Source organism: Canis lupus, chromosome 16 (assembly GCF_003254725.2).
Source record: "Canis lupus dingo isolate Sandy chromosome 16, ASM325472v2, whole genome shotgun sequence".
Lineage (NCBI taxonomy): Eukaryota > Metazoa > Chordata > Mammalia > Carnivora > Canidae > Canis > Canis lupus.
In genome coordinates, this window is record NC_064258.1 from 28,418,782 (window position 1) to 28,430,969 (window position 12,188).

The window sequence follows — 12,188 nt, forward strand, 5'->3', positions numbered from 1 at the left end:
TGGCTCAGCCTCCCAGAGGGATTGCTTAGACCAGTGACTATACAGGGTTCTTTTGAAATACCGAGCTGTTCAAAAGAGACATGTGAGGGTATGGCCCTAGAGGCAATTTCCATGATTACTTTATCCCTTTTGTCCCATTGTTATAGGGGAGGAAGGAAGACAGCTCCAGGATCAGGTGCTGATAGGACTTAATATAGGTATTATGTCTTCCTGCTCTCAACTTGAACCCAGAGGCTTATTTTCCAGCCTCACCTCTCCATACCTTGCTTGACAGGAACTGGCTTAGAGATTGGGAGAGCGTGGCTGGCAGAATCAGCCTGAAGTCTGAGGGAGAGAAGGAGCTTTGGGCTTGTCAGGTGAGGGAGCCTCTGATGGGGAGCTGCAGGAGAAACTTAAGAGGCCTTAAAATAGCAGGCCTATCTTTTCCTGCAATAGACGATGCAATGTGTGACTTCGTGTGACTTCCTCAGCTGCATGTCTTCTGACTTTTAAAAGTTTATGAATAAAATCTTTAAGAAAGTAGAGTGAACATCTTACCATTGGAAGAGGAGTGATGGAGATTTGTGGAGGGCTGGGGGGTGATGGTGGCTAGGCCTCAAGCCTCAACCTCAAACCCGTTTATTCAGTTTCAACATGTCCTCAAAGAATTTTAAAATGTGAAATTATCGAGAATTTTATTTTTTATTTATATTTTTAAAAATATTTTATTTATTTATTCATGAGAGACACACAAAGAGAGGCAGAGACATAGGCAGGGGGAGAAGCAGGCTCCCTGAGGGGGGAGCCTGATGCGGGACTATATCCCAGGACCCCAGGATCATGACCTGAGCCAAGGGCAGACACTCAACCCACTGAGCCACCCAGGTGCCCAAAATTTTAGAGAATTTTAAAAGAAAGGACCCATCTAGACATTTTCTAGGTGGAAAGGTGTGTGAAGGGGGCAATGAGCAGTGGGGAAGATGGAGACATTGAAACCCTGAGCATCTCAGTCTACAAGGAGCCAGATCAAAATTTTTAAATGAGCAGGCAATGCGAAAGACTCCTGGAAAACATGGAATTTCTCCAGTGACTGAAAAGAACAAGAACAACAAAAAGACAACAGAGAACCTGAGGAACAGGGAGGGTACAGTGAAATAGAAGAAGGAAGAGGGCACAAATCCCATCGGAATGAGGTCTTGGGAGAAGAGAGAAGACACTGGCTGCCCTCTTTTACTTACAATATTTTATTTTCTTTTTAAAGATTTTATTTTATTGTATTTCGAACGGGGAGAGAGAGAGAGAGAGCAAGAGAGCGAGCATGAGCACGGAGGAAGGGGCAGAGGGAGAACCAGACTCTCCACAGAGCAGGGAGTGAGGAGCTTGGGGCTCCAGGTGATGCTCCATCCCAGGACCCAGGGACCATGACCCCAGGTCAAGGGAGACGCTTAACCGAGGGAGTCACCCAGGCGCCCCTACTTAGAATATTTTAGAGAAGGACACTCACTCAAGTAAATGAGGTGCTACTGCGGAAAATTTGGTTTGCCCTGGGAAGGTTACCTTTTCCTGGTAACAGGGCAAAGCGGTGGTGGCGTGTGCGGGGTGAAGACCGCCCTTCTGCTGGCGTTGGGCTGGACCTTCCCGGGACGCGGTGCGGAGTTCCAGGAAACCGGCGGACGCAGCGCTGCGCGGAGCGAGTGCGGTGGCTCCGGCCGGAGTGGGCGCAGCGCGGCTGACAAGTCCGGGCGTCGCTACTCCAGATATGGTTAAAGGAAAACGCAGGCGTCCATCTCTCCTCCCCCCCTTCCCTCGGATTCCCTTCCTGACGCCCGGCTCGGTGAGACTATTGGCCGCTGCCCCTTTAAGGGCCTCCACCCCTCCGCCCCTACCCCCCCCCCCCCGCAGCGGTGGCACCACGCGGGTGGGAGGGGGGCAGGCTGAGCCTTCTGGCCGGGTCTCCTCGGGAAGATGGCTCAGGCCCGGGAAAGCGCTCCCACGCCCCGCTGGCCCCTTCCCTGAGCTGGGGGAAGGGACCCGTCCAGAAGGGAGACCCCTCCTCCCTTCCCCTCCCGCCCCACTCGCGCCGCGGGGATGGCTCCGTGGCCTCACGGGAACGGCTCTGTGGCCTCGTGGCCGGCTGCCCCCACCCCGACGCCCGATGCCGCCAACACGAGTGGGCTGCCAGGGGCGCCCTGGGCGGTGGCCTTGGCGGGGGCGCTGTTGGCGCTGGAGGTGCTGGCCACCGTGGGAGGCAACCTGCTGGTCATCGTGGCCATCGCTCGGACGCCAAGACTGCAGACCATGACCAACGTGTTCGTGACGTCGCTGGCCACCGCGGACCTGGTGGTGGGGCTCCTGGTAGTGCCGCCGGGGGCCACCTTGGCGCTGACGGGCCGCTGGCCTCTGGGCGCCACCGGTTGCGAGCTGTGGACCTCAGTGGACGTGCTGTGTGTGACAGCCAGCATCGAAACCCTGTGCGCCCTGGCGGTGGACCGCTACCTGGCCGTGACCAACCCGCTGCGCTACGGCGCCCTGGTCACCAAACGGCGCGCCCGGGCGGCAGTGGTCCTGGTGTGGGTCGTGTCCGCCGCGGTGTCGTTCGCGCCCATCATGAGCAAGTGGTGGCGCGTGGGAGCCGACGCCGAGGCGCAGCGCTGCCACTCCAACCCGCACTGCTGCGCCTTCGCCTCCAACATACCCTACGCGCTGCTCTCCTCCTCCGTCTCCTTCTACCTTCCGCTTCTGGTGATGCTCTTCGTCTACGCGCGCGTTTTCCTCGTGGCTACGCGCCAACTGCGCCTGCTGCGCCGGGAGCTGGGCCGCTTCCCGCCCGCGGAGTCTCCGCCGGCCGCGTCTCGCTCCCGGTCCCCCGGCCCGGCCCGGCGGTGCGCTTCGCCCGCCGCGGTGCCCTCCGACCGCCTGCGGCCCGCGCGCCTCCTGCCTCTGCGGGAGCACCGGGCCCTGCGCACCCTGGGCCTCATCGTGGGCACCTTCACTCTCTGCTGGTTGCCCTTCTTCGTGGCCAACGTGATGCGCGCTCTCGGGGGGCCCTCTCTGGTTCCCAGCCCGGCCCTCCTGGCCCTTAACTGGCTGGGCTACGCCAACTCTGCCTTCAACCCGCTCATCTACTGCCGCAGCCCCGACTTCCGCAGCGCTTTCCGCCGCCTACTGTGCCGCTGCCGGCGGGAGGAGCACCGCGCCGCCGCCTCCCCGCCGGGCGACCCCTCGGCCGCCCCTGCGGCCCTGACCAGCCCCGCGGAGTCCAGCCGGTGCCCAGCGCTCGACGGGTGGGTAACTGAGGCGAGGAGGCCGGCGGTTCAGGGTCAGAAGGCATTCGGAGTCTCTTTGGGCCATTTCTCGGAGTTTGGGGTTCGGTAGGATAAGGTGGGGTTGGAGACGTCTCTGCGGCGAAAGAAGGGGGGACCTGGAGTAGGGAACCAACATGGAAGCCCGGACCCTTCCGTCTCCCGCGGCCGAGCACCTGCCCCAGGACGGAAGCAAAGAGGGCAGCAGATTGTTGTTCACCCCAGGACCTAGTGCGGTCCGGGGAATGCGGCTGTATCCTGAGCCGGCTCGGTCAGCTCCGCATTTTCTAGCTGAGTTCTTTGGCCTCCCAGATCTCTTGCCACCCCTTGGGCCGGCTTTGACTTGCAGGGAAGACGAGAGGCCTTCTCAGACTCAAGGCCTGAGCTCTGGTTTCTTTGAAAGGTGTGATAGCTACGGAGTGATGGTGAGAATCCACTCGAGGTCTGAAGGATAAGCGGGAGTTGGGGAGGGGGTGAGGACTGTGAGTGTCAATTCTTCTCCTGGGTAGGAGCAGGCCCCGTTGGAGGTGGGGGGTGGGTATTTTGTGGCTGGGTGGAGCCCGGATGCTTCTGCGAGATTGTGGACAAATGCTTCCCAGCGTCCCTGACCTTTGCTCCTTCCCTCTACTGGCCCTGTCTCCACCCTGTGCCCCTCACCCCAAGATATGTTATCTCCATTTTTCAGGGCTTCCTGGGGAATCTCTTAGGTCCTGAACGACAAGAAACAACTCTGTCAATCCAGAACTTTTGGAAAGCCTCTCCTGGCCTCTGTTTAGAATGGGCCCTGTGGAACTTCCCAGCTGGAAATCTCTGACCTCCAGAAACTGATGACTTGGCCTTGGGGTGGGGAGGCGGAGGTTGGGAGGGGCAACCCTTACCAAGTGAGTTTTCACCATCCTCTTGTCTCTCTCTTCCTGAGAAGAGTTTTCTAAACCCCACCCCTGAATTTTACCACTACCTCAGCAGCTGAAGTACCCAGCAGCCTGCTCTCAGCTGCCCTCGGAGTCCCCATTAGCTTTGGTGGCCCACCTGTCACCTTGCTCACTTCTGTGCTGCGTGCTTAGGGCAAAGAGGTCTCTCCTCCTTCTATTCTTTCTGCTGCCTGTGGACCTGATGGACCACTGAGTGTCCTTCAGGCTCGGTGGGCAAGGCTGGGAGCAGAAAGCTATAAAAGGTCCGGGTTTGGGGTTCTGTCCCTGACTCCATCACTACAGATTCCTAAGCACCAGCCTTCCCCCCTTTGGATACAGGACAGCTCTGATCTACCTCACAGCAGTGTCAGGAGGACTTCTTCAGGGTTTGAGGAGGGTGGAGGGTGAATTCCATTAGAGTGGATTCCTTCTTTTCCTTTTAGCATCAAATTAATAAATATTAGTGAATGCAGTTCATCTACTGCCTGCTTTTCTCCATTTCTTTCCCCTATGATCCGCTTACTCCCTTCTTAGAGCTGGCTTTTGAAAGATGCAATAAATTAAGATTAATCCTTGCCCCTTTCTTCCTACTCATTATGAAACAAAAGATGAAAAGTCTGTCTGGATGAAGGGGAGGGAGCTTAAGCCGTTGCCACTCCTGCATCTCCATCTTTCCAAAATTCACGGAATCCAGTTGCAAGTGGGTAGCAAAGCCATGCTGCCCAAAGGATTTGAGTGCAGTGCTCATAGGAGGACACAGTTTGCTATGCTCAGGATCAGGGCATATGGAGTGTGTGTCAACTCCCAGGCTATAAACCAGTGGTGCCTTCATAAAATCCATTGCCATCAGGAACCAGTTTTGTCTAGTATTTACGTGTGTGTGTGTGTGTGTGTGTGTGTTTGGAGGCACAGATCATTGTTTGTGTTGGGCAAATGTCTGGTTATAAATATATTCTGGGGCAGCCCCCTTGGCGCAGCGGTTTAGCGCCACCAGCAGCCCAGGGCATGATCCTGGAGACCCTGGATCGAGTCCCACGTCAGGCTCTCTGTATGATTGTATGATGCCTGCTTCTCCCTCTGCCTGTGTCTCTGCCTCTCTCTCTCTCTCTGTCTCTATGAATAAATAAATAAAATCTTTTTAAAAATTATAATAAATAAATAAATAAATAAATAAATAAATAAATAATAAATTCTGATGCTTCCCATCCTTTCCACAACCTCTCCCTTTCCTGGGCTGCAGAAATCAATGTTATTCTTTTGAAATAAAACTGGAAAAAAAAACTGGAATCACAAGTTTGAGTTAGTTGATAATTTTTCCCCCTTATTCCAATTCTTTTTTAGAATTTTATTTATTTATTCATGAGCGAGAGAGAGAGGCAGAGACACAGGCAGAGGGAGAAGCAAGCTCCATGCAGGGAGCCCGATGTGGGATTTGATCCCGGGACTTGATCCTGGGACTCCAGGATCATGCCCTGGGCGGAAGGCAGGCACTAAACCACTGAGCCACCCAGGGATCCCCCCCTTATTCCAATTCTTAAGGACCTTATCAGGCCATTTCCTTTGGAAAGAAAATTTCTATGGAAGTCACTGAATCATTTTGTGAGTTCTTATTTAAAAACCATAAGCAAAAAAAAAAAAAAAAAAAAAAAAAAAACCATAAGCAGAGACCATCATCCAGGCTGATTTACAGGATGGCTACTAAATCATCAAATGTTTAACATGCTCTGTGACAGCAGGGTAGAATGAACTTGCTAGATTCAGGAGCTCCAGAGTTATAAAACTTCGATCTACCCTGAGGATAAACTCAGTGGATTTCCACATATGGCCGGACCCTGTGAATTGGACCTGGCCTCTGCTGCTCCCTTTTCTCCAGGAGCCTAGGTTTCATTTCTTAGGATGTTTGCATACCAAAGATGACCTTCTCTTTTTCAGTCCAGAGCAGTGTGAGATCTCTTGGGTCTGAGGTATGGGAGGTTTCTTATCAAGGACTCAACTTTTGAATGCTTAGTGGAGAAGGAAGTCTTGCTTTGGCCTGGAAATAAGTAAGAGGGCCTCCTCTCGCCATCTCTGGATATTCTTCCAACATCGCTGAGGAAAGTTGTCCAGTCAGTCCTAGGCAGGGAAGAAGGATGATTTTGTAGGAGGGGAGTGGAGTGGGGCTCTGGTTTGTAGAAATGTCCTTGAATGTTATCCAAGAGCTCATACTGCGTGAATCTTGCTTGACACACACCCATGTGCCAGCTGTCAGGCTCCTTTAGAGTGTTTAGGTTTGCACTGGTCTGTGGACTCCATCTGCAAATTGTTACCAGTGCATTTGACAGATGGAGAGTCAGCCATTCTGGTCATCCCTCCAGCAACTTGTGGCTAGGTGTCAGGCTGAAGGAGATTTACATCCTGGATGCTGAGCAGGCTGCTTTTGCTAGCACGGGGCCTAAGCACTTGAACTGTGGAAGACAAACACCCATCTTCTGAACCTAGAGAGGTGAAGACTTACAGACCAGTGAGAACAAAAACACCTGTGGAACCCTGGCCTTGCCAGAATCTGTTAGCAGGAGCTGGGCATGGGCAGAAATGACAGGGCAAAGGGGGTGAGCTCAGCAGAGAGGGGATGAAGAGTGACTGGGTTTTCCAGAGGTGACTTACCTTCTGCATCAGGTGGAACCACTAAGGGGCAAGCAGAATTAGGGTAAGGAGGAGGCTGAAAACAGGCTTTCCTAGGACTCTCCCCATGGTAAGATTCTTCTGGGGGACCATGGTTGGTGCAGCTTCTCCCTTTAATTTTGGGGGCACTGGTGAAGGCCATGGGAATAGTCTTCCTTTATGTTTTGATCCTGAAAGCCAATCATCTAGGCTCCCTCTACGGCTTCCTGGTTGCAGATCTATGTCTGTGTTTGCCTGTCTCTCCAGAGAAGTGAGAACTGCAATGGGGAGTACAGCTGATGCCCAACACCCTACCCCACCCCCCCGCCCCAGCCAACCCCATGCAAGAAGCCCTGGAGGTAGCTCACCATAGGCCAATTAGTTGAAGCATAATATGAAACAGTTAAATTAGCAGAAACTCCAGAAGGCCATCTAATTTTCTTAGCTATTATGACATTAAGGAAATTCAGAACGCTTTCCTCAGTGTCCTCATCTATAAAGTAAAGAGACAAAGGTTGACTTTCTCTCCTCTCTTGCCTTTAGAAGGGGTTTGAGGGTACCTAAAGCTCCGTGGAGTCCAAGGCAGAGAGCTTCAACTGCAGTCTTTGCCCCACCTCAAGCATAAACGGTGCTGGGCGCCCCCTGATGGTGTTGGGAGGTACAACAGGCATGGGCTTGGAAGTGTCCATCTGTTGACTAGCCAGGGAGCAGGAATGCAATTTTCCTAAGGCCAGAAAGTATCAGAGCTGGAAGAGGGCATAGAAATGATTTAGTTCAACTCTTTGATAACGTGGATGAAGAAACGGACTTCTAGAGAGGTGAACTGTGAGTAGCCAATATTACTTTAGTCAGAGACAGGCAACACTGGTAGTGTAAAGAGTGCCAAATTTGAACCTGGAAAAACAAGAAAGGGAGAAAGAAGGAAATGGCCATGAATTGAGCACCAGTCAATATACCAGTACTGTCAGAGGTGGATCTACAATGTTATGTTGAAGTGATAGCAAATAGTAGAGCCTCATAGAAATCAAATAGCTTATAACCCAATCTACTAGACTAAAAATTTCATTTTATTCCCCTTCCACACTCACTGATAATCAGTTATGTGACACTGAGCAGGTTACTTGGCATCTCTGACATTTTATTTGACTGTGAATCAAATGGAGATTCTATTATTGTTCTACCCAGCTCATGCAGTCTAGTTTTGAAGACCAAATGGGTGGCCCAGTGGTTGAGCATCTGCCTTCAGCTCAGGCTGTCATCCTGGGGCCCTGGGATCTAGTCCCGCACTAGGCTTTCCCCAGGGAGCCTGGTTCTCCCTCTGCCTGTGTCTCTGCTCCTCTCTCTGTCTCTCCAAAAACAGTTTGGAAAATGATAGGGCTCCTCCAGTGTTAATTGAAGTAGGGAGCAAAGACTAGTCTCAGGCCTCCTGATTTTGATCTGTGGATAGTCCTGCTTCCACAGACAGCCTAGACCTTGTACTTGTCTTTGGCCAGGATGGGCATGTCCCTCCTGGTCTTTCTTCTGCAGGTTCATCCCTGCCTCAGACTGGTACCTCTGGTTTCATATCCATGTCACAAAACACCTCCCCTTCTGGTTTTTTTTTCACATTCAAACTCTGGTCTGGCCTGTGCCTGACATTTTGGTCCTGGTTTGACTCACCCTACCTTTTCCCATGCAGCATGTGTAATGAGCCAATTTTTAAGGTTGGATAGAAGTTTAGGACAGAGGGCACTTTATGGTACATTATAGTAAAGGTTCATTAGAATGGGGCCCTAAAGAACCAGAAAAGAAGATGGTCTATTAGTTTGCTAGAACTGGCATAACAAATTACTTTTCTCATAGTTCTAGAGGCTAGAAGTAAAATAACAAGGTGTTGGCAGGATCATGCCCTCTCTGAAGGGATCCTTGGTTGCATCTTGCAGCTTCTCACAGTGATCCTTGCTGGTGATCCTTGGCATTGCTTGGCTTGTAGCTGTGTCATTACAACTTCTGCCTCTGTCTTCACATGGCCTTCTTCCACTTTGTGTCTGTGTCCACAGTTTCCCTCTTCTTATAAGGACATCAGTCATTGGAGTAGAGCCTAACTTAATTCAGTATGAGCTCATTTTAACTTGATTACATCTGCAAAGACCCTATTTCCAAATAAGGTCACATTCACAGGTTCTAGGGGTTAGGACTTCAATGCATCTTTAAAGAAGACATGGTTCAACCTACAACAGAAGATATGATGGAAAAGGAGGAATACTATATTCCTAGCATTTCTGTGTTCATCTTATTCCTTTTCAAGGATCCATGTCATCTTGTAATGAGAAGGGTGGTAGGGGTGCTATCTATTTGTGGATTTCCATTTCTGGATCTTTCTTCCCTTCTCCCTGCCCCAGATTTGAGAAGCCACTAAGTAAGTCAGATCTTGTGTTTGTTGTCTCTTGTGGACAGCTCTCAGTTGTCCATTCTTCCCTTCTTCCTTTAGTGATAGAACGCCTAAGTTTTAGCTGGGCACAAGGCCTTGCTAAAGACATATTGCAGCCTTCTGGCAGCTAGGTGTGACTATGTGCCTAAGTTCTAGCTGACTGAGGTGTACGGCTTCCAGGTCTGCCATTAAAGGGAAAGGGCATATCCTCCACATTCACTTCTTCCCTTCCCACTGGTTGGAAGGCAGATGTGATGATAGGAACTGAAGCAGCTACCTTAGGTCATGAGATGGCAGCCATGTGTTATAGGTGACAGAAAAACCAGATAGGAGGAACCTGGGTATTCAACAGTGTGGAGTCACCTTCTCCACCATGGACTGCTTATGTTTAATTAAGACACTTAAATGAAAGAAAAATAAACTCCTATCTTGTTTAAGTCAGAATTATTTTGGACTTTTTTTTTAAATCACAGCCACATCAAACAAATTCATCAGTGAAGGGATAATAAAAGAAGGTATAAATGAATGTGCAACTGCTGACATTCTGTGATGAATATACATTGGGTTACAAATCTGTCTTGCTTTGGTACCTCATAGGGTACCCCTGATCTCTGGGGATTGGCATCTCTATAGAGTTGGAGTTTATGTGGCACCGGAGACCACCATGTCTGTCTCTTTGACCTTGATTCCCATGGGGACAATGATCAGTGAGTGTATTAGTTTTCCAAGACTGCTGCAACAAGTTGCCATGACCTTGGTGGCTTAGAACAACAGAAATTTATTCTCTCATGATTCTGGAGGCCAGAAGTCTGAAAGCAAGGTGTCAAGAGGACTGGCACCTTCTGGAGGCTCTGAGGAGGAATCCCATTCCTCTTTCCTAGCTTCTGGTGGTTCTGAAATTTTTAGCATTCCTTGGCTTGTAGACATACAATATTCCAATCTCTACCTCTGACACACATGTGTGTCTCTTTTCTGTCCTTTTAGGGACACATGTCATTGGATTTGGAGCCTATCCTAATCCAGGATAATCTCATCTCAAGATCCTTAACTTAATTATATTTGCAAAGACCCTTAATCCAAATATGGGGATGCCTGGGTTGCTTAGTGGTTAAGCACATGCCTTCGGCCCAGGGCATGGTCCTGGAGTCCTAGGATCAAGTCCCACATCAGGCTCCCTGCATGGAGTCTGCTTCTCTCTCTGCCTATGTCTCTGCCTCTCTCTCTCTATGTTTCTCATGAATAAATAAATAAAATCTTTTTTGAAATCCAAATAAGAAAAAAATAAAAAAATAATAAAAAATAAAAAATCCAAATAAGGTCACATTCTGAGACTGCAGGTTGACATATATTTGGGAACTACCATTAGAGACACTTGTAAATCCTTTAACTGGGAGTTCTGGTTCTGAAGATTATAATCCACTTCAGTCACCCTTCAGGAAAGAGCTGTTTGCTCCAGAAGCACTTAGACTCTGCGGTAAGGCAGGATTCTGAGAATACCCAAGGACTCATGTCCTTATATAATTCCCTCCCCTTGAATATGGGTGGGACCTGTAATTTGCCTCTAAGAAATATAATATGACAAAGTGATGGAATATCACTTCTGTGATTATATTATATGGCAGAGATGAAAGGACTTCAAGGTTTAAGGTCTAATCAATTGACTTAAGTTAATAAAAAGGCAGATTATCCTGGGTGGGCCTGACCTAATTAGGCTAGCCCTTTAAAAGAAGGTCATAAGTCAGAGATAGAAGAAGTCAGAAAGATACTGTTGCTGATCTTGAAGAAGCTAACCACCATGAGTTCCACAACTGCAAAGAAATGGATCCTGCCAACAGCCACATGAGTTGGAAGAAGACACTCAGCCTCAGATGAGACTGCAGCCCCAGCTGACATCTTCACTGTACCCTGGTGAGACCCTAAGCAGAAGACTCTTGAGACATGGAAACTATGAGGTAATAAATGTGTGTTATTCTAAGCTGTTAAATTTGTAGTAATTTGTTATATAAAAATAGAAAACAAATGCAGATTCACTGCACAATTCTGCCCAAGGCTTCTTTTCTAACAGTCCTTCTCTGGTAGTGTTTTGTTGTTGTTGTTGTTATTTTTAAGTTTATTTGCTTAAGCAATCTCTACACCTAACGTGGTGTTGGATCTCATGACCCCGGATCAGGAGTTGCACACTCCACTGACAGAGCCAACCAGGTGCCTCTCTCTGGTGGTGTTTGTAAAGATTTCTCATCAAAACCCAAAATACAATGGACCACAAGCTCAGGAAGATCTCATGACCTGCCACGGGTTACTATTCTTCCAGAGAACTATTGGAGACTCATGCTTGGGTGTCTGAGGAACTGGGTCTTTCAGTCTTTGTCATTCACAGTGGCCTTAGGGCCAGTCATTCTATGATTTCTTGGCCTATACACATCTTTTAAAGAAAATTAGGAGCTAAAAGTTCAAAAGCAATTTACTTCTGAGTTGCTAGTGAGGAGCCACCCTTCATCCCACAAAGACACAGCAAACATAGTTCCCAAAGTCTCTTTAGCAAGAACCAAGTTGAACTATCGTTGCTTCTGCTGTTGGTATTCCCAGAAGGGGGTAGGGATGGGTCACTTCTTCCCAGGGAAGAGAGAAGTGGAAACAGGAGAGCTTTACATCAGCTCAACACCACCCTCAGTGTCTCTAGTTTCTCTCCAGTTGCTGGGTCATGTGAGTGAGCCCTTCCTCCCAGGCCTCCCCCTGGGTCCAAGTCTGAACTTAATTGATGTTGGAACATTGTGCCAGAACCACAGGGAGGGAGACTGGGGAACTAAGGGAAGCGTAGGCAGCTGCTTTTCCAATGGAGAAATTCCTACCATTTTTGGGGAAGGAGAAACATATGGAGCTGATGGTGAACTTTACTGCTCCAACAACCTCAAGATCCAGAGTCTAGCTGAGTGATGGATTCCTCTA

The 12,188-nt window shown here is 49.5% G+C and overlaps 2 protein-coding genes across 2 annotated transcripts in view; both read left to right on the forward strand.

The window, feature by feature from the left end:
• Positions 1 to 1,646: 1,646 nt before the first annotated feature.
• On the forward strand, positions 1,647 to 4,669 carry ADRB3 (adrenoceptor beta 3). Its single transcript, XM_035699927.2, has 2 exons — positions 1,647 to 3,263; positions 3,967 to 4,669. The coding sequence occupies exons 1-2, from the start codon at positions 2,068 to 2,070 to the stop codon at positions 3,986 to 3,988; spliced, it is 1,218 nt and encodes a 405-aa protein (XP_035555820.1). The 5' UTR covers positions 1,647 to 2,067; the 3' UTR covers positions 3,989 to 4,669.
• A 5,887-nt stretch (positions 4,670 to 10,556) lies between these two features.
• Positions 10,557 to 12,188, forward strand: part of GOT1L1 (glutamic-oxaloacetic transaminase 1 like 1) — a 40,558-nt gene continuing 38,926 nt past the window's right edge. The window contains exon 1 of the mRNA XM_035699926.2: positions 10,557 to 11,194. Coding sequence (XP_035555819.2) covers positions 11,111 to 11,194 — 84 coding nt within the window. The 5' untranslated portion in view covers positions 10,557 to 11,110. The remainder of the gene's footprint in view (positions 11,195 to 12,188) is intronic.

Coding starts and splice junctions, on each gene's coding strand:
- ADRB3 (XM_035699927.2), top strand. CDS start 2,068: ATGGCTCCGTGGCCTCACGGGAACGGCTCTGTGGCCTCGTGGCCGGCT. Junction 3,264..3,966: donor CGGTGCCCAGCGCTCGACGG/GTGGGTAACTGA, acceptor TCCATTTTTCAG/GGCTTCCTGGGGAATCTCTT.